Genomic DNA, 23,184 nt, shown 5'->3' on the forward strand with positions numbered 1-23,184 from the left:
CCAGGACCCTGACGGTCATCCCAGAATCTCCCTGCTCCCCCTGCTTCCCTGAGCTCATCCCTGCACGGCAGCCCCGAACCTCCCTGCCGAGTTCGGGCCTTATCATCTCGTGCTTAGATTACTTTTCCAGACATCTCTGTGGTCCCCGGCCTCGTCCCCTCCCCCCACTCTCCTCCTTTGTCCTTCACATTGTATATTATTCCTTAAACACGACTGAAATCCGCTGGCTCGTGTTGTCTTGGGAATCTTTGTGTCAATATTTACGTGTGAAGTGCGCACGTTACAATGTTTCTTTCTTATCCTCTCTCTCTCCTCCCTGGGTTCAGTAACCAAAGGTATTGCTGGGGTCTGGCTGGATGCGTGGCAAAATGTTTCCTCTTTTTTTTTTCCTCTTGCATTCTAGAATATTCTGTATAGGTTTAGGACTTTTTTTTTTTTTCCTCCTTGCCTGTTGCTCTGTGGGAAGATTGTTAATTCCGACGCTGGGGCTCCAGCCGTTGTGGGATGGATGGAGCCGGCTCTCTATCTGCTGCACTTTGTCAGTTTTGATAAGTTGTGTAATTCTAGGAATTTGTACATTTCATCTCAGTGTTTACATTTATTGGCATTTTAATGTCTGTATCATCCAGGGTCGGCTCCCTTCCTTATTATAGCCAAGATGCGTTTTTCTGGGAGGAGGGAGGCGGGGGAGGGGGCCTCACTGTTCCCTGTTTCCCGTTGCTCAGACTTGCCAATTATTGGCCACTTGCATTAATGAATACTTTCAGTGACCTTCTGCCCGTGGGATCCTGTTGACGGTTCCATTTTGTTTCTCTCCTTCCCTTCCCTGGACGTTGATTACACTGTCCTTCCGCAGATTCCTGAGGTGGGATTATCGCCACTGTTTTTTCAGACTTTCTAGATTTTCTAAGGGTGTGTGTTTAAGGCTGGGCGTTTTCCCTGGATAAATACCCCTCAGAATTGCACCCTGCCCCGCCCCTCCCACCCACCCCCCCGGTTCTGATAATGGAGCCTTTTCTCTTAACGTTCAGCTAACTTGTTTATATGTCTGATTTCCGCGATGACCTCTTGTTTATCCCGGAAGCTGGGTGTCATCAGCGTGATCAGCGTCTCCGTGGCGATGGTGAGAGCCTGCGGGGGTCGCTGCCCCGGTTGGCAGGGGCTGGATCTCGAGGCTGTCCCGTCCTTTGAAACAGTTTGCAATAGGTTGCACGGCACAAGAAGACGGTGCTCGGTTTTTGCAGACGTGCCTTCCGAGCCTGAATGCCTGCCTTGTGGCGCTGGCGCGCTGGGCCCAGGGTGTTCTGTTTAGGTCCGTTGGAACAAGCTTGTTCATTGTCTTGTGACATGATATCCTCACTGGAATGTTTTTTTGTTGTTGTTGTTGTTTTTGCTTACCCTACTCGATCGATCCGAATTCCAACTACCGTGGTGGAGAAATGTGTCTGGTTTTCCTTCTGTTCCTGTCGGTTTCCGCTTTCCATCATTGCAGATCTTGTGATGAGGCGCACATCATGTCCACATTCTGTCTGTGGCCGCCGAGCCGAATGTTTCTGACCCCGCAGCACCCGCTGTATCCCGGGCAGTCTTTCTCTCCCTCTCACAGTCTGTTACCATTGCTATCCAAACATCATTCTGTTGGTTCTTCTTCTTCTTTTTTTTTTTTTTAAGCTTTATTGGGGTATAATTTCCATCATCGAGTGTATTTAATTTATACCATAAAATCCACCCGGCATAAAATGTGCAACAAATTTCAGTCAATGCAATAGCATGCAACCCGTCACCACAACTACGTTTTGGGACATTTTTCAACCCTCTCTCCCTCCCCCCTACCCCAAGTTCTCCCCCAATTCTCTTTGCAGTCCTTGCCAGTCCCCTTCCCTCCTCCTCCCCCCCACCCCCCAGCCACTGTCAATCTCTACGATCTGCCTTCCGTCTCTGCATCCCAGCATTTCTCTAAGGCTCGGGACCGGCCCTTGCTCGGTGTTTCCTCGACGTGGCACGGAACGATTTATGGCTGTTTGTGTTTGGCTTTTCTCACACAGGGCGGCGGCGCTCACGCACGTCTCCGCTCTGGAATGCTGACTAGCACTCCGTTGTTGCAGGGAGGCACATTCTGCGTGTCCTGTTGCCCGTTGATGGACGTTTGGCTGGTTTCCAACGCGGGGCCTATTGTGGGCATTGCCGCTGTGAACCTTTGTTGGCGGGTGTTTGTGTGGACATAAGTTTTCCATTTCCCGAGGGTTAGGTGGCCGACGCATGGAAAAGGATAGCCCGGTACGGGCGACTCTTCTGTTTAACTTGCTAAAAATAAAAAATAAAAAAAAACATTCATTGACCCTGTTTCTCCCAAAGGTCTGCTGCGCTACCTTGATGTCCCACCGGGCTCTGCATATGGAGGGGGTCCCGCTCTCTTCACATGTATGTGTGTGTCTCTCTCCGTGCAACACGCTGGGGCCGTCCAGTTGGTCCTTTTTTTTTTTTTTCTTCTTCTTTTTTTATGTTAGCCGTACTCTGAGTGTGTAATGGTATCTCATTGTGGGTCCGATTTGCATTTTCCCTAATCACTAATGATGTTGAGCAACTTTTCATGTGCTTATTAGCCATTCATCGTCTTCTCCAGCGAGATGTTTATTCAACTCTCTTGCTGATTTTCTAATTAAGAGGTTTGTTCTGTTATTCAGTTGAAGAGTTGTTTATAGGTCTGGGTACAAGTCCTTTATCAGATATGTGACTTGCAAATATTTCCGCCCATTCTCGGGGGCTGGCTGCCTTTTCATCAACTTAATCGTGTCCTTGAAGACACAAACGTTTTAAATTTTAATGAAGTCCAATTTATCTTTTCTTGTGTGGCTCACGCCTTTCATGTTGTATGGAAGACCTCTCTGCCTAATCCAAGGTCATGAACGTTTTCTTCTAGAAGTTTTATAGCTTTAACTCTTCGGTTGACGTAGGATTTACTCTTGAGTTCGCTTTGGGGTGTGGGGGTGAGGTGGAATCTAAGTTAAAGTTCTTTTCTTTGTTTGTTTGTTGCTTGTTTGTTTAGCCCGGCTTGTGGCTCTCAATAGCCTCCGCACCATTTGTTGAAAAGACTGTTTCCTCCCATTAGATCATTATGACACCTTGGTCAAGGATCAATAGAGCATCAACACAAAGGTTTATTTCTGAATTCTCAGTTGTGTTCTGTCAGCCGAGGCTTAAGCCCACATGACGCTGTCTTGATCGTTATGACTTCACAGTAAATTTGACATCAGGTCATGTAGGGCTTTCAACTTTGTTCTTTGCCAAATTGTTCTGCCCGTTCTAAGTCCTGTGCGTTTTGTGTGCATTTTTAGAATCATCTTCTGACTCATCTACTCCCCAGCCAAAAAAAGAAACCTCAGGGATTTTGATAAGGGTTATTTCAATTTATAGATCCATTTGGGGGGGGGGGGGATGACAGCTTACCAATATGGAGTCTTCTAATTCATGAACATAGTATGTCTTTCCATCCCCTCACTCCGCTTTGACCTCTTTCAGTGATGTTTTGTAGTTTTCAGTGTGTAAATCTCACACATGTTTTGTTAAATATACTCCCAAATATTTTACTATTACTGATGCTACTGTTAGTGGAATCGTTTTCTTTGTTTTGGTTTTAAATTATTTTCTTACTAGTATATAGAAATACAGTTACTTTTTTTATATCAAGGCTATAAACTGTGACTTTGCTGTTATTGATCCTGGTAAATTTTGTTGATTTCTTAAGATATTTTTCATATAGCCTGACCAGGCAGTGGCACAGTGGATAGAGCATCGGACTGGGATGCGGAGGACCCAGGTTTGAGATCCCGAGGTTGCCAGCTTGAGCGCAGGCTCATCTGGTTTGAGCAGAGCTCACCAGCTTGAGCCCAAGGTTGCTGGCTCGAGCAAGGGGTTACTCGGTCTGCTGTAGCCCCCCCCCCCCCATCAAGGCACATATGAGAAATTACTCAATGAACAACTAAGGTGTCTCAACAAAAAACTGATATGGATGCTTCTCATCTCTCTCCGTTCTTGTCTGTCTGTCCCAATCTATCCCTCTCTCTGACTCTCTCTCTCTGTCCCTATAAAAAAAAAAAAAAGAATAGATTAAAAAAAAAAGATTTTTTTCATATAGCATATCATGTGTGAATCAAGACAGTTTTACTTTTTCCTTCCAAAGTGCTTTTAATCTATCTATCTATCTTTCTTTCTTTCTTTCTCTCTCTCTCTCTCGTTCTCTCTCTCTCTCTCTCTCTTTCGTGAGAGGCAGACACAGACAGAAATAGGAATAAATAGGAACAGACAGACAGGAAGGGAGAGAAATGAGAAACATGAATTCTTCATTGCATCTCCTTAGTCTCTTTAGTTGTTCATTAATTGCTTTCTCATATGTGCCTTGACGGGGTGGGGGGCTCCAGCAGAGCCAGTGACCCCTTGCTCAAGCCAGTGACCTTGGACTCAAGCCAGTGACCTTGGGCTTCAAGCCAGTGAACTTTGGGCTCAAGCCAGAGACCATGGGGTCATGTCTATGATCCCACACTCAAGCCGGTGACCCCATGTTCAAGCTGGTGAGCCCGCACTTAAGCCAGATGAGCCTATGCTCAAGATGGCGACCTTGGGGCTTCAAACCTGGTTCCTCCACATCCCAGGCCGACATTCTATCCACTGCACCACTGCCTGGTCAGGCTCTTTCTCTCTCTCTCTCTCTCTCTTATTTTCTTTAATTTAACATGGCATAAGACACTAATCGGTTTGGGAATGTTAAACCAAGCTGTATTTGCCAGCTAGTTGAGGTGCACCATCTCTTTTCTGTGCTGTTGGGTGTGGTTTGCTCCTAGTTTGTTAAAGGATGTTTGTGTGTCTGGTCATAACGGACATGAACCTGTAGTTGTCTTGTGTTTTCCTTTTTTCTGATGATTTTGGTGTCAGGCTTTTTAATTCTCTTTCCTCCTAGATACACATTTTTTTTGCAGGGGAACCTCTGGAAACACAATGTGGTTGGGGTTTTAAAAATTACTTAATGCATTTGCACTCACTGTAATGTCTGGTCAATGTGCGCTGATTTTATTAGCCATGTATTCTGTCCTTCCTATGGGCACTGACGTTTTTCGTGTTTCATTTGCTTCTCTTCCTTGCCTGTTGCTGGGTTAATGATTATTTCTCATTCCATTCCCTTTCTCTACTGGTTTTGAAGCCATATATTTCTATTGCCACGCCTTGGAGAAGTTAATCTAGAACATTCTCAATGGACATCTGGTGGAGTTCATCGCTGTCTGTGCCCACATCTCTGATAAAACAAGGACCTCAACACACCTCCGCTTCACTCTCCTGCTGACTTATGTGCCTGGTCGTTACATATTTTAGCTCAATCTTCTTTATTTTTTTAACCCAACAATTTGTAATTAGTGGTGTTTTACACAATCAATATGTGTTTAAATTTGCCTCTTTTGTCACTCAAACTTATTTTTCATCTCAGATCTTAAATCCAGGCTCATTTTATTTTTCTAGCTGAAATGTTCATTAGTATTTCCTTCAGTGACAATAAAAGTCTCTCGAATTGTAATGGTTTTAAAATAGCTTCTTTACCGACGTTCTTTAAAAAAGATTTCGATGGCCCTGGCCGGTTGGCTCAGTGGGAGAGCGTCAGCCCGGTGTGTGGAAGTCCCAGGTTCGATTCCCAGTCTGGACACAAAGGAGAAGTGACCATCTGCTTCTCCACCCTTCTCCTTTCCCCTTCTCTCTCTCCCTTTCTCTTCCCCTCCCACAGCCAAGGCTTGATTGGTTCAAGCACACTGGCCCCGGGCACTGAAGATGGCTCCATGGAGCCTCCACCTTGGACACTAAAAATAGCTCAGTTGCAAGCATGGCTCCAGATGGGTAGAGCATCCGCCCCAGATAGGGCTTGCTGGGTGGATCCTGGTCAGGGTGCATGTGGGAGTCTTTCTCCCTTACTCTCACTTGGAAAAGAAGAAGAAAAAAAAATTTTTTTTTAATAAAGATTTCCTCTGGGTAGAAAAGTGTAGGACCTTGGTTTCCAAATGAGTGTCTCGTAGCAGATTGAAGTCTCACCCAACTGCTGTCTATCTCCACCGTCCCTGCTGAGAACAGAGATGGAGATGGTAGTGGCTCCTTGTAAGGAGCTATGTCTCTCCTCTCCGGCTGCTCCTGGGTTTTCCGTTTGGCTCCAGTGTTCTGCGTTTCCACCCTTCTGTGTCATTAGAGGGGCTTGTTGCTGCTGTTGTTCATTCTGCTTGTTTCCTTCATCTGTGGTTTGGCGTCTCACATCCGTTTTAGATTTCTCCCCACCATTGTGTCTTCAGATTTCACTCTGGTTCCTTAACCTCCTTCCGAAGTTCTTACTTGACATGTGGTACGCCATCTCAGTCCCCGCCCCGTCTCCTAATTGCCCTGGGTTTTTTTTACTTTTGTTGTTGTTTTAATCGCTTCGTTTCTCCATACTGTATTCTGGATGATGTCGTCTGATCCACCTTCCCATTCAGTGGGTCTGTCTTCAGCTGTGTCTGACCTGCTGCTGGATCCGTTCAAAGGATTCTACATTTCCATTTAGTATTATCTTTTTTTCTCCTATGTACGGAAATGCTCTGTGTGGTTCTTACTCGTGCGTCACAGGAGCCTGAAGGGGATGGATGTGGCTGCTTTCTGGTTGATTCCTGTTCCTGCTGGCATCTCCGGCCCTGCTGAGTCTGCCTCTCTGCTGCTCGCTCTCTCTCTCTCTCTCTCTCTCTCTCTCCCCAGCTGCCGTGCAGGACGTCTCGTTCCCTTGGAGGGCTTTCTTTCTGAAAAATCGTTAGGTTCGTATATCTTAACACGTATCTGCGGGGACTTCTGAGGCCCAGCGTGGAGCGGAGGTCCTCAGAGAAAGTCTGTGCTTACCTCTTCCTTTGCTGTCCACGTCGGGTCCGGCCAGCCTGGACTTCAAACTCTGGGATCCAGGTTCCCCAGAGCCCCGGGGGTGGTGTGCCTTTGGGCTTCCAAGCCTTGCGGGGGGACCAGCTTGCGGATGTGACTTCTCAGGGCAAATGTTGTTCCACTGCTCCTTAGTGCACGGCAGGGTTCCTCACAGAGCTTCCTGGGAGTGGGTCACACTGAAACTAGAGCGCTTGAAAGGTCCCAGCTTTCCACAGAGCTGCGCCGTGAGACTGGCCACCGGGGGCCGGGTCTGGGCATGGACACCTGGCCGCCCACCGCCTGTGGGACCATGGAAATCGAGGCTCAAAGGCATGGCATTCATCAGATGCCTTCAGGGCATCTCCTTCCTCTGTGGGTTCACCCCACTTTTGCTGTGTGTTCAGCCGCTAACCTTCCTTGATCCCTGGGGAGCTCGTTCCATGCCAGCAAGCACCCCTCTCCAGCACACGATGGGACAGGCTCTTGTCCACTTCCGGGGGACAGAATGAGGATTTTGAAGATGGGATCTCTGTGGGAAGCCTGGGTGTTGCGGTCGCTGTGTCCCCGGTCCTGGCGCCGGTTCCTGACCCTTCTGCGTCTCGATGGGCCCATGAAACGTGGAGCCGCTGAGTAGTGGAGACAGGTCTCGTTCACGCTGGTCCCTCGGGTCTTCGTCGTAAGTGGGTCCTGTGCTGGGACACCGGAGGTTCTGGGCTGGGCCACCAGCGCTCAGCAGGCTGTACTGAGAGGGACACTCTTCTGCAGGCCTTCTACCCTTCAGAGAGGAAGGAATCCCCCCACTAACTTGTGCTGAAACCAGCCAGCCTGATTCAGCGAGGGGCCTGGGCTCCACAGACCAGACCGGGCCCTAGCCTGTTTTCACAGTGAAACACAGAAGAGGGAGAGTGTGCTTCAGAACTCGCATGGGATCCACAGTCCCGTGACAGTCTCGCTGGCCTTTTCAGAAACGTTTGCTGACCGCTGGTCTAAGCCAATGACGTCCCGTAGCAGTGTCATGGCAGCCACAGATAGGGGTTTAAATTTTATAATAGCCACATTTAAAAAACAAAAGCAGGTGAAACTCATTGTCATGATACATTTTATTTAACCCAATAGTTGGAATGTATGAACATTTCAACACATAATCAACATTTCAAAAAATTGTGAGGATGGCCGACATTTTCTCCAAACGCCGGGGTATTTTACGACTCAGATGCTAAGTTTCCAATAAGAACTGCCCGGCCCTCGTGTAGATGTCATAACATCCACCGTTCGCAAGGGAGTACCTCCTACCTAAGTCCTTCCAAAAAAATAAATAAATAAGGTCTTCCAACAACTGACCCTGTCTTAAACTTGAATTCATTAAAAATTAAATTAAAATCCAGTTCCTCGGTCTCACGAGCCACATTGCAAGTGCTCCGTGAACAGACAGGGCAGCTTTAAACGACATTACATCCTCACAGGCAGCGGTGAGCGTGGTCCCCAGCGTCTGCCCCGGGCTGGGCCCAGGGAGATGCTGGGTGAACACCGCCCTCCCTCAGAACCCACAGCCCACACCTCTCGAGGCCCCTGAGGCCCATCCACCTGAGATTCTGGTTCTCATACCCACCTCTGTCTCCCACCAGCCTTGGCTTCCCCAACTTGGGCTCTCAGAAGGCTGTCTTTCTGCTGTGCGCCCGCCCCCCCACCTCCGCCGCCTGCCCCCCTTCCAAGCACTGGGCCCCCTTGACTCCATCAGCCCCTCACCACCAGCTCAGGCTGGTTGCATCAGGAAGTCGGGTGGCCTGGCCTCAAATGGGCACTGCCACACTGCCAGCCCTGCTCCCCCTTCCCCCCCCCGCCCCTCTGCCTGGCCCCCACTTTCCTCTGCGCCCCCCTCCAACACTTCTCTCTTTGCTGGTGAGCTGCTCTTGAGTGACATGGCCGTAAATAGGCGAAGGCGTGGGGCTCTGACTGATCAAAGAACTCCCTTCAGAAGCCGTCATTAGTTGCTATTCTGGGAACCGGTTATTTTAAGGTCCGTGTATTTTTTCTTTCCCGAGGAGCCGACTGAGTGGATGGCGAGGTACCGAGGTGCTGGCTCTTCAGTCAAGCCACACAAGCCCTGTTTTGTCTGGGGTTTCAAAGATAAACCTATAATGAAAGCGTCACTTGACGCTGCGTGCCACCCCCCACCTCGTTCCTGGGCAGAGGCGGGCAGACCTGCCAGGGAGTCCCCGCACCCTGCGAACATGAGGAGACCTGAGGGCCCCTGGGAGGGGGCGGCTCGCCTCCTAGAGGAAGCCTGAGATCAAGCCCGTAGGGCCTAGGGGGCTTGGGACCCCTGGGAAGTAAGCCGTGCCTAGCATTGTCACCACCAGGGCAGCCCCCCAAGGCTCAGGAGCAGGCATCTCCAAACTGCGGCCCCCCTGAGGCCATTTATCCGGCCCCCCGCCGCACTTCCGGAAGGGGCACCTCTTTCATTGGTGGCCAGTGAGAGGAGCACTGTATGTGGCAGCCCTCCAACAGTCTGAGGGACTTTGAACTGGCCTCCTGGGTAAAAAGTTGGGGGACCCCTGCTCAGGAGGCATCTTTCAATAGACGGCCCAGCTTTGGCCAACAGGGCTCAGTGAGAAGATGCCCACCCTCACCAGTAGCCAGGGGAATGCACACTGACATCAAAAGTGTAAGACAATGACAATATCCGTGCTGGCACGGATGTGGGGAAACAGGCGTTCTTCTCTATTGCTGGTGGGGATGTGAATTACTGTGGACACAGAGCTTCTGGAAGGGAGTTAACCACATCCACCTATGAACATTAAAAATATGCACGCCTGTGCGCTCCCCCTTCCCTTCCCTGCCAGCCGCGTTAACTTTGCCTCTCTCTCCTGAGCTCCGAGGGCCCTTCTTCTGCCTCTGTAACTTGTTTCCTGAGCCCACCCAGCCCAGTTGGCTCACTTCTCATACCTCTGTAACTTTCTAAATAAACTTTCTCTTATAATTAAAAGAGAAAATACACATATCCCTTGATCTAACGTCCCCACCTCCAGGAAGGAAAGCAGAGCACCCCGACCGGGCTGGGGATTGACGTGGGTGGGCGTTCATCACGTTCTAGCTGGTGACAGCGAGAAGCCGGCAGCTGACCCAGCTCTGGTCAGAGGAGCCCAGGTGTGCCACGTTGTGCCACTCCGATTTGTGATGCAAATGACCCAGTGGCTATTGGCTGCTCTGGGGGATGCTTTCCATGAGTTGCTAAGTAACAATGCTAAGACACCAAGGTCAGGACCCAGGCTTTATGAAACCATGCCACCAAGCCTCCTGCTCTGGTCTTAGGCCCTCTGTCAGCTGGGGTCCCACCAGGATTCACCCTCTATCTTGCCAGCCTGTGACCCCTTCTCCTGAGGTCTCTCTCCAGGCTCTAGGGCTCACTCAGCACCCACCTTCCAGATCTTGGTCATTGGTCTGAGCCTCCTTCCCCTCTGGCTTTCTCTGGGCCAAGATAGGGGGGCACTGTTGTTTGGAGCCAGGCCCCGCCCCCATCCCAGGTCTGAAGACCAGACCAGCTCTTAACTATTCCAGCCCAAAAGTGATACGCTCATCCCTTCTGCTTGTCCCATTGGTGAGATCAAGTCACATGATCCCACCCCCACCCAGAGGGGTCTGGGAAATGTAGTCCCAGCAGGACTGCCAATTTCTAGCAACACAATGGAAGGATCAGGAACCTTTGGAGTGTCCTTGTGATAGGATGTCCGTCTGTCTACCCATGTGTTTCCAGAGGCAGTAGGCCTAGCCGCCTGAGCGTGAGGTGGCCTCTGCTGCCAACCTGTTCTTGTCCACCCACAACTCACCTCTGCAGCCCTTTGCAGGATCCGTCAGCGGCTGGCCATTGCGGGGGTGCAACAACAAGGTCGGTGCTGAGCCCTCTGCCGGCCCCCAGGAGCCCTAGAACAGTCGGGCACTCCAGGGGCACATGTGCTGGGCTTGGTTGTGTGGGTGAAGGATGAGGGGGCACCCAGGGAGAGAGACCTAGAAGGAGACCCATGTCTGACCGTCGTCTGTCACAGCCTGTGGCTGTACTCAGTGGTCAACAGCGGCTGGGATGGCACAGAAGGGACACACAGGGGTGACGGGAGGAGGACATGGTCAGCCGTGGGGTCAGCACCGCCACCTGGGCCCTCCTCTCTCCGCCCTTGTCCCCATGGTTCAGGTAACCCGACGAGAGCTGGGTCCTCTGTCTGAGGGGCTGAGCCACCTCTGTAGGGAGCCCCTCACTAAGGTCAGAGGAGTGGGTGGCCCAGCACAGCGAGGGGGCATCGGGGCGGCCCCCTGGCAGACACGTCCCAGCCGCATCTTTGCATCTGCGTTCTGCAAGAGGTCGTAGAATCACATCCTTGCCTAGGTCAGGGCCTCAGTTTCCCCATCATTCAGATGAGCGCATTGGTTGGGTGGCCCCTGAGGGAACTGCAGGCATTCTGGACCCTCTCATCGAGGGGGGACGCCCTTAGGCCCCCGTGGTGTCTGGAGGTTTTGCTACCGAGAAACCACAATTGCGGGAGGGAGGTCAGAGCTAAGACCAGGCTGGAGCTGGACCCTAGAGTTGGCGTCAGGACCGATGCTCAGGGCAGCGTGCCCCGCTGGGCTGTCGTCTGGACCTCTCCTGAAGGGGCGGCAGGAGGCAGGAAGGCCGGCCTCACGGCTCACCCGTCCCTGGCTCCCAGCCAGCAGCCGCAGGACCCCCCCCCCCCTTGGTGGGCATCACACGCTCGGCCTCCTGGGAAGAAACATGCGTGCTCAGGCTCTGCCCTGCCCTCGCCGTGTGGCCCCGGACAGGCCTCGCGAGGCTGGGTCTCAGGTCCCCCCAGCTGCACCCTGGCCTCCCGTTTTCCATGTCCTCAGCAGCCCCCCCCCAAGGGCTTTCTTCCCCTCTGCACCCCTCCCCCTGTCCTGCGTGCTTCTCTCCCGGTCCGTCTGGGTGATGGTCCCCCCAACCGAGCCCCTCCTGAATGACTCTATTTTTAGTTCTCCGGTATGGGCCAGAAAGGAAACTTACATTTTTTAAAATTTAGCTCAAGTCCCCGTCAACTTCTGGGGGTTGACTGCTGAGCGGGGCGGGCACAATCGGCCGTGTGTCCCCAGGCACATGCTCCTCGGGGACGCGCAGTCTTGGGGACTCGGGCTGGGCAGCGTCCGTCCGCGGGGCCGGCCCCAAGGGCAGTCCCAGCCTCGTCTTTGTGGCAAACCCTACCCGGCCGCCTTGGCCGACCTCAGAAAAACATGTATTTTGATCAAAATGGGCCCTTTTTAAAACTTGTCACCCTGCGGGTCAGGGCACAGTCTGCCCCTGGCCAGTCCTGCATATTAAGCAGCGGCTTGGTCACCACCAAAAATAGATGTCCCAGCCCCAGAGGCAGGGCCGAGGGAGGGGACCGGCTAGAAAGGGGCAGCCTGCCCAGGCCCTGACCGTGCAACTCTGGCCACTGTGGGCCTTGAAGGAGGCAGCAGGGACTTTGGGGACCACCTCCTCCCCCACCACCAGAGTCAGCAGAACCGGGGCTGGGGACATCCTAAGGTGGCAGCTGGGCGGCAGCCAGGGTGGCCCCGGCCGGGCCCGTGGGGCCGAGCGCAGCCCTGCCCGCCCCGTGCTGGGTAGCAGGTGGATGCCAGCAGGTCCATGGCCACAAAGCCACATTCGGCAAGTCGGGCGGCCTCCTCCCTGCCGGGCCCGGGTCCACAGGCCCCGGTCCTGCCTGTGCTCCCTGGACCCGCGTTCACAAAATGGCCGCCGCCAGGAGCCGGACGCCAACCCACGGAGCCGCGCGCTCGCTGCCTCGCTCGCAGGAGCTGGTGTTTATTTTGCCGAGCGGACGCCCTCCCGTCCGTTGCCGGGTTCCGAGTGCTCCAGAGGCAGATGGAAATTTTTGTGGATTAGACCCGGGGCTGAGGCGCGCTGGGCTGTTTGGGTTGGCAGCACACGCCCTCCCCACCCCGTTCCTCATCCGCCGCTCCCCGCCCTCGTCACCACCACCACCGCCGCCGCGGCTGGGGCTTCCATTCATGTCTCCACTCTGCGTCCCCTCCTCCACCACGGCTCCACCCGGGCCCTGCGTCCCCCTCCTCGCTGCCCTGGCTCGGGGGGAGGCGACCTCGAACCCCCTCCCCGAGTTTGGAAGAGGGAAAGGGGACTGAGTGGGAAGGCCTGCTCCACAGGAGCCTTTCCCAAACTGGGGGCCCCTCTGACCTTCAGATTCTCCTCGGTGGAAATGAGAGCCAGTGGGAGGACCTGGCAAATAGCCTATGGGGTGTGCCGCCTATGGGTCTGGCACCCAGAAAATGCCCAGTACGGAGGCTCTGTCATGGGTCCTACTCTCAGAAAGGCAATAAAGACCCCAAGGTCAAATGCGGGGCAAGGCCTTGTACCTCGCTCCCTCTCAGGAGAAACCTTCCGAGTGCAGGCAGGATCTCAGACTTCGGAAAGGAGACTGGAAGGCATGCTGGTCTGCGGGAAAGATCCCTGGGAGGACAAGGGAGCAAAGCCTATGTGTATCTCAGGGAAGGGTGTTCCAGGCACAGGGCACAGCAAGTGCAAAGGCCCTGGGGTGGAACTGGGCCTGGCTAATTTGAGCAGCAGAAGAGCAGTGGTGTGGCCAGAGTCCTGGATGACGGAGGATCCCAGGAGTGGGAGCAGACAGGTAAAGGAGTGGACGGACCCCCAAGCCATGGGAGACACTGGAGGGACTTAAAGGCTTCACTTGGAGAGAGGTGGAGCCTAGGGGGGCCGAGGAGGGCCACGTTCTAACTCTTATACTAGCTTTCTGAATCTGGCCTGTTGAGGATAGACTCAAGAAGGCCACTGTGGCTGCAAGGGGACCTTTGGGACCAGTGCACACTCCCTTCCCGTCCTCTGCCTGCTCCCTGCCCACCACCACCCTCGTCCCGGGACGCAGTTGGTCAGCAGCACAGCCCCCTCTGTTCCCTGCCGGCCGGGAGCCGCAGGTCAGGTCTGACACATAAAGAGCCATCTGTGTGGGCCGTGAGATGGCTGGCTGCCCGGCCGGCCTGCCACTGCACAGGGACGCTGTCTCCAGCAAGGCCCACCCCCCCCTCCCTCAGACCCCCAGCACCCACCCCTAGGCAGGGGCGCCTCGGGGTGATATGAGGCCCCGGCCCAAGGTGCTGATGCCCAGAAGACCCGTGTCACCTGTCCGTCCACCCCCCAGAAACAGAGTCACACCTGAGGCGGAGATTAGATAGAATGATGAGACCGGTACTGTCCACCTGGCAGGCCCCCTGGCTGCAAGCAGGCTCCGCCTTGCAGGTGCCCACCCGGGCGTGCCTGGCAAGCATGCAGGGTCTTGGTTTTAAGGCTAGGTGCCGTTACCCTTGGATAAGAAGGACCCCATCCAGGACCGTGGAGTTCCCTGAGGGTCTCCTCTCAGCCTTGCACCTTCCCCAGTAGCACGACTATCCTACAAAATGAGGCCCTTCCGGCCTGGACAGAAGGAGCAGACGTCACAGAGGCGAAGAGTGAGGAAGCCAAGGAAGGGGTCCTTCTGCCACCCGACCCGCGCTCGGCCACGTCCACGGGCACCCGCTATGTGCAGGGCCTACCTACCACTGCCAACGGGGTGGGAGGGGCTGGTGGCCCCGCCTCTTGGAGCACACAGTCCAGCAGGCAGAGGAGGGCACGTGCCAGGCAGGAAGGGCTTCCCTGGTCAGGGCATCAGGGGCCTGGAGCCAACCAGGAGTGGATGAGGTGGAGGGTGGTGCGGGGTAGAAGAGTACCCGGCGTGAGCAGACTGTGCAAAGGCCCCGGGGCACAGGGCCCCCCGAAGCTGTGAGTCTGTGAGAGTAGGCACAGTGGGGCTAAGAGTGAGACTCTAGCCACACCCTGCCAGCTAGATGAGGGGCACTAGAAAGCACCCTGAGAGCTGGGGTGGGGGCTCTGCCTTCTCTGGAGAGAGGACTCAAGGTAGGCGAAGGGGGATCCCCGAGGGCAGAGAGGGGCTGCGGTGGGACCAGGACCCGCGGCTGGCACCTGGGACCAGGGTGGAGACCTGTTGGGACGAGAACACATGGTCCGCTGGACCGGGCGGGAAGACCGAGGGGGCAGGTGGCAGGAAGGACCCTGGCTTCTGACGTGAGCACCTGGATGTAGGAGCTTTGCTTAGAGGCACGTCAGGGGTGAGACAGGTCAGGGACCATCACACATTCTGTTTGGACGCGTCCTGGAACCCCAGGACTGAGAGACCAGGAGGGAGGGAGAGAAGGGAGGGGCTGGAAAGGGAGAAGCCCCGAGACAGGAGAAACCAGAGTAGCCAGGACGGAGGACCAGAGCCAGGAGGGAGGACCAGAGCCAGGAGGGAGGACGTGGCGGCCGGCTGGGCGGGGCGGGCACGGGCGCGTGGCTGTGGGCCAGCGCCTCCCCAGACCTGACCTTGGCCGGGCAGGTGTGTTTGCCAACCCGAGAGCTCGGCCTGGCACCCCCAACGACCAGGGAGCGCTTTCTCTATGAAGAGGCCCCTTGGGCAGGCCATTCCCAGGGACAGGTGACACCGGCAGGGAGGACAGGGCGGCTCCAGATCTCCATGGGCTGGACCAGGGAGGGGAGGCGGGCTCCGCGGGCCCCTGCGGCACCTCCGCCACCCGCCCCACCCCACCCCCGTCTTCCCCTGCCCCTAGGAGGAAATTTGGGGAAGCCCCCAACTTGGATTTCGGCTCCATAAACCTGTCGGGAGCCTGATTTCCCCTGGCCAGTGAGGACCCTCTGGGGCAGGTGCCTCCCGGCAGGGTCCAGTATCATTATTGTCCCCCTCCCCCATTCCAAACGAGGAGAGGGAGCGTTGCCACGAGGTGAGGGCCCAACACAAGGGGAGCGTCTCCTGCTCCCCGGGTCGCGGGGTCCCCCGATGTCCCTGATACCATGTCACGCCCCCTTCTCCCAACACCCGCCCCCTCTGCGAAGGTGCCTGCGGGCACTGTCGCCCCCTCGCCCTCGGCGACACCGTCCAGAAACCTGCGTGAAGGCTCGTGCGCCCTTCGCTGTGCCCGGGAGAGCTCGGTACCACTATTGTCATACAGGCGGCCGCTCGGGTGACCGCCTGAAATCGTCTATGGCCAGAAGCTGCACAGTCCCCACCTCTCCGGTCCCGGCAACGCTGCCCGTGGTCAGCACAGTCCTAGGAGTCAGTCCACCTGAGGTGACCACCCAAGGCTAGGGGACCATGGCTGTCCCCTCCGCTCCCAGGCACCTGGCAGAGAGCCGGTCAGCCATGGCGGGGACCTGGGAGGCCTGGCGGTCACTCTGCACTGGGATGGCCAGGTGGCGGGAAACTTCCGCCCCCTGCTGTCCTCTCCCGGACTGTCCCCTGCGCCCTTCCACTCCCGCCCCGCTCCGGCCTCCTCCACTCCCCGAGGGGCGCGGGGCCTCCCCGTCCTGCCTGAGAAACACCCCTTGTCTCTGACCTTCTGACCGGCACAGTTAGTATCACCATCCCTCGTGTCCCGGAACGGGCCCGGGTCTGGGCCCCTTGGCACCTCTGTGCCCTGCTCAGGCCCTCGGGGCCTAGGAACTAGCCTCACGATGTGCCCACCAAGGCCCTGGGCAGGGGCAGGCCTCGCGGGTGTCCCAGGAGCCAGAAATTTTGAGCTGTTCCTCCCCCTGAAGCCTGTCCTTGTCCCCACACAAGCCCACTGCTGCGCGGTCCCCGCCCACCCCTGGCAGACGCCACAGGCTGATGGGGCAGGGAAATGTCCCCCCGTCGGTGCCGCCACACGGCCTTCATCCCACCCCACCACCCCCCCGTAAGTGGTTTCTGTGTCGGGGAACGGAGCCTGTCCCGGGCCCGACACCCACCCCCCATCCCCGTCCCCCCGCCAAGGGCCAGCAAGGAGAAACAGGGCCTGTGGGGAGGAACTTGGCAATGCCAGGCTGGTGGCAAGTGGTGGCAGACCATCCCCTGCGGGGCCACAGTGAGACCGTTCCCGCCTCACCTGGCCTGTCCCCAGCGTCCCGGGGTTTACGAGGACTCTGCCCGCAGCCTCATGGCCAGCTGCTGGGGGGGGGCAGGGGAGGGCCGGGCAGCCCGCTGGCCGTAGCCCCTGCCTCCCCTGCAACAGCCAGATGGATGGGGACTGGCCGGGGGCCTGCAGACCCCGCAGGTCACGCCCCGAGTGAGCCCTCTCCCGTGTCCCCTGCGGAGGAGGCAGGAGGACGCGCCAGCGCTGGGGACCACCTTTTCTCTGGCTTTTCCATGATGGCTGATGCCCACTCCTTAGATCCAGGTCTAGGCTCGGCGAGCCCCCTGTCCCCGAGGCCCCAAGCCCCCCCGGGGAGCACCCATGGCCGTCCCTGCTCTGCATCTGCGGCCTCGGCCCTGGCCGCCTGCTGCTCGTCACCCTCGGCCTTCGTCCTGGGGCCTGAGGGAGCCGTCCCCGTGTGCCTCTGACCACCCCGTATGTGTCCTGAAGGCCCCTTGTTCCTCTGCGTGCCGGGGCCCACGTGGCGATCACAGCGCAGGCCCAATGCCCCGCCGCCCCCCACTGCCCGTCCCCGCGCCTCCTCTGCTCACGCCCTGTTTTGGGGGGGTACGTGGTACCTTTCCACACCCCCGAGCCGTTGCCCGTGCTGCGCCCCTCCTGGGCGGCCTCCGGGAATGTGCACAGTGTGGACAACGGCAGTGCCCTGACCGCGTCCATCCTTCCCTCGCCATCGGGAGGGGTCTTGGAGAAGGTCCCTCAGCCCTACCTGCAGGGCCCAGCTCCCCGCCAGCAATGTGTGGACAGCCCAGGCCAGAGCTCACCCGGCCGGGCCATCAGGCCGTTCCCACCGAAGCCTTCTTCCACACCAGGGACCTCACCCACTCCGTCGGGCCCCCTCTCGCCAACCGGGGACACCCTAAAAATAGCCTTGGGGGGTTTGCCCACAGCTAGCCCAGCCTTTTACACAAATTCATTGGAAATGGCAAAATAATGCTGAGTTCCCTAAAAAAAAAAAAAAAAAAAAATGTACCCAGTCCATTTCCTCATTAACATAATTGCAAACAGAACGAATCTTTCCTGATTTCATGTAAACAACAGCTTGAAATAGTTTATAATCCTTGCAGGTATCAAATTAAGTTCTTACTTATGGTCTGGAAATTAATTACCCTTACAGCGAGACAAATGTGAAAACTGTGTATTTTTGACAAGAAAATTAAGCAGCGATTGGGGGAAAATGTAACTTAATCGTCACAGAGAAAATTGTTTATAAATTGGTCGCGTTGTTTGAACTCTCTCGCCTCCTCCGCGGCCCCGGGGCCCGGTTTGATTTGTGTGAGCGCATTTGCCTAATTTGGGGCCAGTTGGGGTTGATTATTGGGGTAGCTTTGGGGGGAGGGGGCCGGAGGGGCAGAGAACAGGGCAGGGAGGAGAAGAGGAGGGAAAGAAGGGAATGACAGAGGAAGAGATGGGAAGTCTGGGTGCCAAGACCCGGGTAGCACCTCCCTGACTGGTGAGGAAGCGCCTCCCTCAGGTAGTGGGGGGAGGGGTGCAGAGGTGGGAAAGCTCCAGACAGCAGGAGCCAAGGTCCTGGGGCAGGCGCGAGTCCGGAGCGGAAAGGAGGCCGCCGTGTCTGCGGTGAAGGGCGTGAGGGCAGGAGCAGGAGAGGTGTCTGCAGAGGCAGGCAGGGGCCACACCAGAGGGCAGTGGCACAGATCTGGGTAGTGGTCCCTGGTGGGCCGGGAGGTTCCTCCCAGTTGTGTGCACGCGAGCGTGTGTCTGTCAGGGTCACGGGAGCCCGCTCAAAGGGACTAGCGTACCAGCGACTATTCAGGGCGCCGAGCCGGAGCCCTTGGGCGTTCTCGTCATGGTCCCACCCCATCACGCGGACTTCCACCCCCCCACCCCGCGTCCTCCCCTTATGTTGGGTTTTACTTTCCAGGGGTGGAATTTCTGGGTCAACATCAGGAACGCCTTATAAAACGTTCTCAATAGTCAGAATTGTATGGAGCCAGGAGTGAGTCCCCCATCACGGGAGGTGGTCGAGCAGAGGCTGGTGGACCACGAGGCAGGCTGCGTGGAGAGTTCCAGTACCCGCTCAGAGGGTTGTGACTTCCGCACCGGCCATTCCGAGCTCCAGGCGTCCCTGACCTGTCCCCCTCCCAGCCTCGGCCTGACCCTGGGCACTCCGGGCAGCGGCCCCGCCCTGCTTTGCTCCCTCCGATGTCATGTACGTCCCGGGATGGTGGACAGGAGTGGCTGGGGTCTGGTGCCCTGTTGTGACAGGGCCCCCAAGACTCAAAGTCCAAGGGGACACACCCGCTGGGGAAGGCAGGGCAGGACAGGGCAGGCGGGGGCAGGTGTGAGCTCCTGGAGCGAGCATGGGCCCGTCACACAGCCTCTCTGTGCCTCAGTTTCCTCGGCCCTGAAGTGTGAGCGGGAGAGTGTCCAGGGCTGTGGGCGAGCTGGGGGCACTCTGTGTTTCACCCCCAGAGCTGGCGCATGGCGTCCACCGGAAGGAAATGACTGGCAACCGTGGTTTTCTATGTCTGGTGTCACGCAGCCACGGCGGGCAGCAGAGAGCGGGGTGGAGCCGAGTGGAGGGGAAGGTTTAGCTTCTCGGGTGCTCCAGGCCGCAGTGCTGACCACGGGACAGGGCCCACGGAGTGGACGGGATGACACAGCCCACGCTCCACGCTCACTGCGCAGAACTTCCCAGAATGACCCGGGGAGACAGAGGACTGGACGGGGAGGCGTCCGAAGCGGGAACTGGCTACGGGGAAGCGTGGGTCACGTCGGCGCCGGTGAGAGGTGGACGCAGATGCCGCTGGTGCACGGTGGGGACAGGCCAGGCGGCGGCCCGATGGCCCCGCTGATGGCCGAAACGAGGCAGAGTATGTCGGAGGTCAGGCAGTGGGTTTGGAGCGTCCAGCACTCCGAGGCGTAAGCTCCTTCACTCCTGGGGCTCCCAAAGCCTGGCGGTAGGAAGGTCCCCAGCAGCGCGCTTGGCCTGTGCCCTGGGCACCCCCACAGCCTCTGCCCGCCCGCGCTACCCCTGCAGCTCTCCCTCTTGCTCACAGCCCAAGGTCTTGGTCAGCACAGGTGCAGCAACAGAGCACCTCACACAGGGCGGCCTAAACAGACATTCAGTCCCCACCGTCCTGCAGGCCGGCAGTCCAAGGTCAAGGTGCCCGCAGGGCTGGAGGCGGTGCAGGCCTGCTTCCTGGCTCGCAAGCGGCTGGCTGGCTCTCACCGCGCCCCTTCCCAGCCTCCTCTCTGTGAGCAGCGGCAAGCCCTGGGATCTCGCCCTCTTATTATGAGGACACAAATTCTACGGGCCGGGGCCCCACCCTAGGGCCTCGTGTAGTCTTAACCACCTCCCTAACTAACGGTCCCATCCCCAAGTACAGTCGCATTCCGGCTGGCCACTTCCCCCACAGCACGCGGGCCCAGAAGGCTCTGCCCCGGGTGGGTCTGTCTGTCATGGAGGGGCCGGCGGAGGGGCTGGGCCTTTGCTTTGCATCCCTGGTGGGGCAGGGAGGGCAGAGGGGGCCTTGTCTTCTCTGAGAGTGGAGGTGAGTTTGTCAGCGTGGTGCTGGGCAGAGCGGGTTGTCCTCTTGGTCTCACCGTCCCTCCCCGGTGGCCGGCTGGCGATGCGGAGGCCCCGGTCCCTTTGGGTCTCAGGCGCACCTGTGCTCTGAGCGACGTCGAGCCCACCTGGCCTGGGTCTCAGGGGATGGAGCGGGCGTTAGGGTCTGGCCTCAGAGCGTGCCCGCTGCTCACCAGCTGCTGGGCCTCGGGCCCGGCTGGCCGTCCTCTCTGAGCCCGCCTGTCCTCCAAGGACATCCAGGACAGGCTGCCCCTAACCCACCACCACATCAGGCTCCCAGCAACAGGGTAGGAAGTCCCCAGTCCTGCAGGCGAACCCTTGGCATTGTCGGTGTCGGCCAGGGTGCCCGTGCACCTGGCCAGAGGGTGGGCAGCATGGGCACTGGGGTCGTCCACCCCACAGGGCCACCCCTGAGCAGGGTGGCCTCTGGCCATTGCCCGTGGGCAGGAGGCGAGCAGGAAGCTCAGGTCCCACCCGGTGTGCGCGGGGCCCCAGGACACCTGCTCGTGCGGCACCCCAGAGCCTCAAGGCCGTGGAGGGACAGAGTTGTAGGGGCTCAGGCAGCTCTGGGCCCCAGCTGGGCCCCACATCAGGCACGTCCAGGGACCACTGCGGCCTTGCAGGAGGATTCTGGGATTGACTGAGCGGGCTCCCGACACCCACCCTGAGCTGATCACAGAGGACGGAGCGGGGTCTGAGAATACCCAGGGCCTCCCAGGGAGGTGGGGCTCAGGGTGCACGTTCCGGCCAAGCGTCGGCCTGGAGCCCAAAGGCAGGAAGGAGAGAGGAGCCCACTGTCTGTTGAGGGCACTATCCACGAGAGTTTGGGGGAGACTCTAGAAGGAGGTTTGCTCAAGCTAGGTGGGGTCACGGTGTCCCTAAACGCTGGACGCCACACCTACGTCCCCAGGAGTTCTTGAGGCGCCCTGTGTGTGGTGGGGAGCTGGAGCTGGTATCCCCCGCCTCCCCGCTGGAGGCAGTTCTGATCCCGCACGGGGCTGGGGAGGGGTGTGCGTGTTGGCGGCGAGTCTGTGTGCCGGGGTTTGAGGGAGGGGTTCGGAGCAGCCCACAGGGCCCCGGCCACACAAGCCTGGGCCTGCGTCCCGTGCAGCCCTGATGTCGGTCCCTGTCCCACCCACCTGCCCCGGCCTGCCCACTGCATGACTGGGGACTGGTGCCCGCCTGCAGCCTGCCCCCCAAATGCCCGGGGCTGCCACCTGCTCAGACTTGCCCAGGGTGCTCCTGGGGCCCTGCTTTCTTCGGTCCCCTCCGCCATACTCACTGCTCCTCTCCTGGCCTCTCTCCTGCTCTCTTGCCCCTGGTTTGGCCCCATCAACTCCCACCCCGCAGTCCCTACAGACTTCCCTGGACACGGGGTGCTCAGAGTACCCCATACCAGCCACTGGCTCCAGCCAGCGAGTCCACAGACCCAAGGGCCACCTGGAGTCGCCTGTTCCACTCACCTCCCAGGTCCTGTCCGTGCCAAACCCCAGGCTGAGGTACCTGCAACATGGCTCCCGAGGACCCGCGAGCCGAGGGCAGAGGGAACGCCCGTCACGCCCACGTGGTCGGCAGCGGGCGCTGTGCCCACACCTTAGCTTTGCCGTGTCCCAGGGCCCACGCAGTGCCCCTGACAGCCAGTAGCCAGCGAGAAGAGGGGTGAGGGGGACGCAGCTCGTCCCAGGGAGAATGGGAACCGAACCCTGGGCAGTCTGAGCCACTCTGCCCCCAGCCCTGCCAACACTCAACCTCTCGCGGCTTCAGCCTCGTGGGATGTCACTACACGGGAGGGAAACTGAGGCACGGAGTGTCCCCCCACCCCCACCCCACCCCAATGCCGTCAGGCCACCAGCTCACTCGTGGTAAAGCTGGGATCAGGCACCCAGGCTCCCGGTCAGGCCCACCTGTTAGCCTGCGCACTCACTGCCTGGAGCAGAACAGGACCCTCTCCTGGCCGGTGAGAGGGGAGCTGAGCCTGGGCAGTGAGGGCCGGAGCAGGGAGAAGGCGCTCCCCATGGAGGCCTAGACATCGGAAGGCCATACACACGCCTCAGGTTCTGTTTTGGTTCCCTTGCCACCCCGATCCAGAGTGTCTAGGGCGTTTTTAACCGTACAGGGTGGTTCCAAAGTGCCCACAAGAGGAGCCGAGGCGTGGAAACGGCTCTGGTGTTTCTGGGGGTGGGGGTGGGGGAATAACTAATGAACGGGGTTGCCTTGCCTGACGCTGACACACACGTCACTATCTTTGATGTGTTCGCGGCTCCTAGTCCCCCGAGAGGCCAAGCCAGCGCCGTGCACCCTGCACTGGTCAGCCCCCCAGAACCACTGAGCTCATGGTGTCTCCCACAGAACCGGTGCGACTGTTCTTCCTGCCGTACGTTTGAGGGAACTGAGGCACGGGCCCATAGCCACACAGCAGCCGAGCAGCAGCGATGCTATTTGTCCACAGGCCACCTGGTGCCACCTAGATCACTTGCGATAGGGAAGAGACGGCAGCAGTGCAGATGACACCAGTGGTTTAGGGCGCAGGTGACAAGGCCATCGATGTAAAATTGAAACTCTGTATGTTGGGTGGATAAAATGTATTATGCTCACTTTGTTAAAGATGCCGTCGCCCAGGTGATATTAATGTGTGTTGGGGGCAGGCAGGATCATTGTAGCCTGGGGCTTGGTTTTGGGATTAAGCCTGTCCCACCCTTTTTGGTGTGAGG

At 57.6% G+C, this 23,184-nt stretch overlaps 1 protein-coding gene across 7 annotated transcripts in view; it reads left to right on the forward strand.

Moving 5' to 3' along the window:
- KCNQ1 (potassium voltage-gated channel subfamily Q member 1) overlaps positions 1 to 23,184 on the forward strand; it is a 322,087-nt gene that overhangs the window by 252,460 nt on the left and 46,443 nt on the right. The window contains exon 16 of one of the 7 annotated variants that reach the window (XM_066379042.1): positions 7,675 to 7,805. The exons of 4 other annotated variants lie outside the window; for them this stretch is intronic. In XM_066379042.1, coding sequence (XP_066235139.1) covers positions 7,675 to 7,781 — 107 coding nt within the window. In that variant the 3' untranslated portion in view covers positions 7,782 to 7,805. Of the gene's footprint in view, positions 1 to 7,674; positions 7,806 to 23,184 lie in introns of those variants that run through there. 2 more of the 7 variants (XM_066379133.1, XM_066379315.1) reach the window with 2 other exon arrangements.

This window comes from Saccopteryx leptura, chromosome 1 (assembly GCF_036850995.1).
Source record: "Saccopteryx leptura isolate mSacLep1 chromosome 1, mSacLep1_pri_phased_curated, whole genome shotgun sequence".
NCBI lineage: Eukaryota > Metazoa > Chordata > Mammalia > Chiroptera > Emballonuridae > Saccopteryx > Saccopteryx leptura.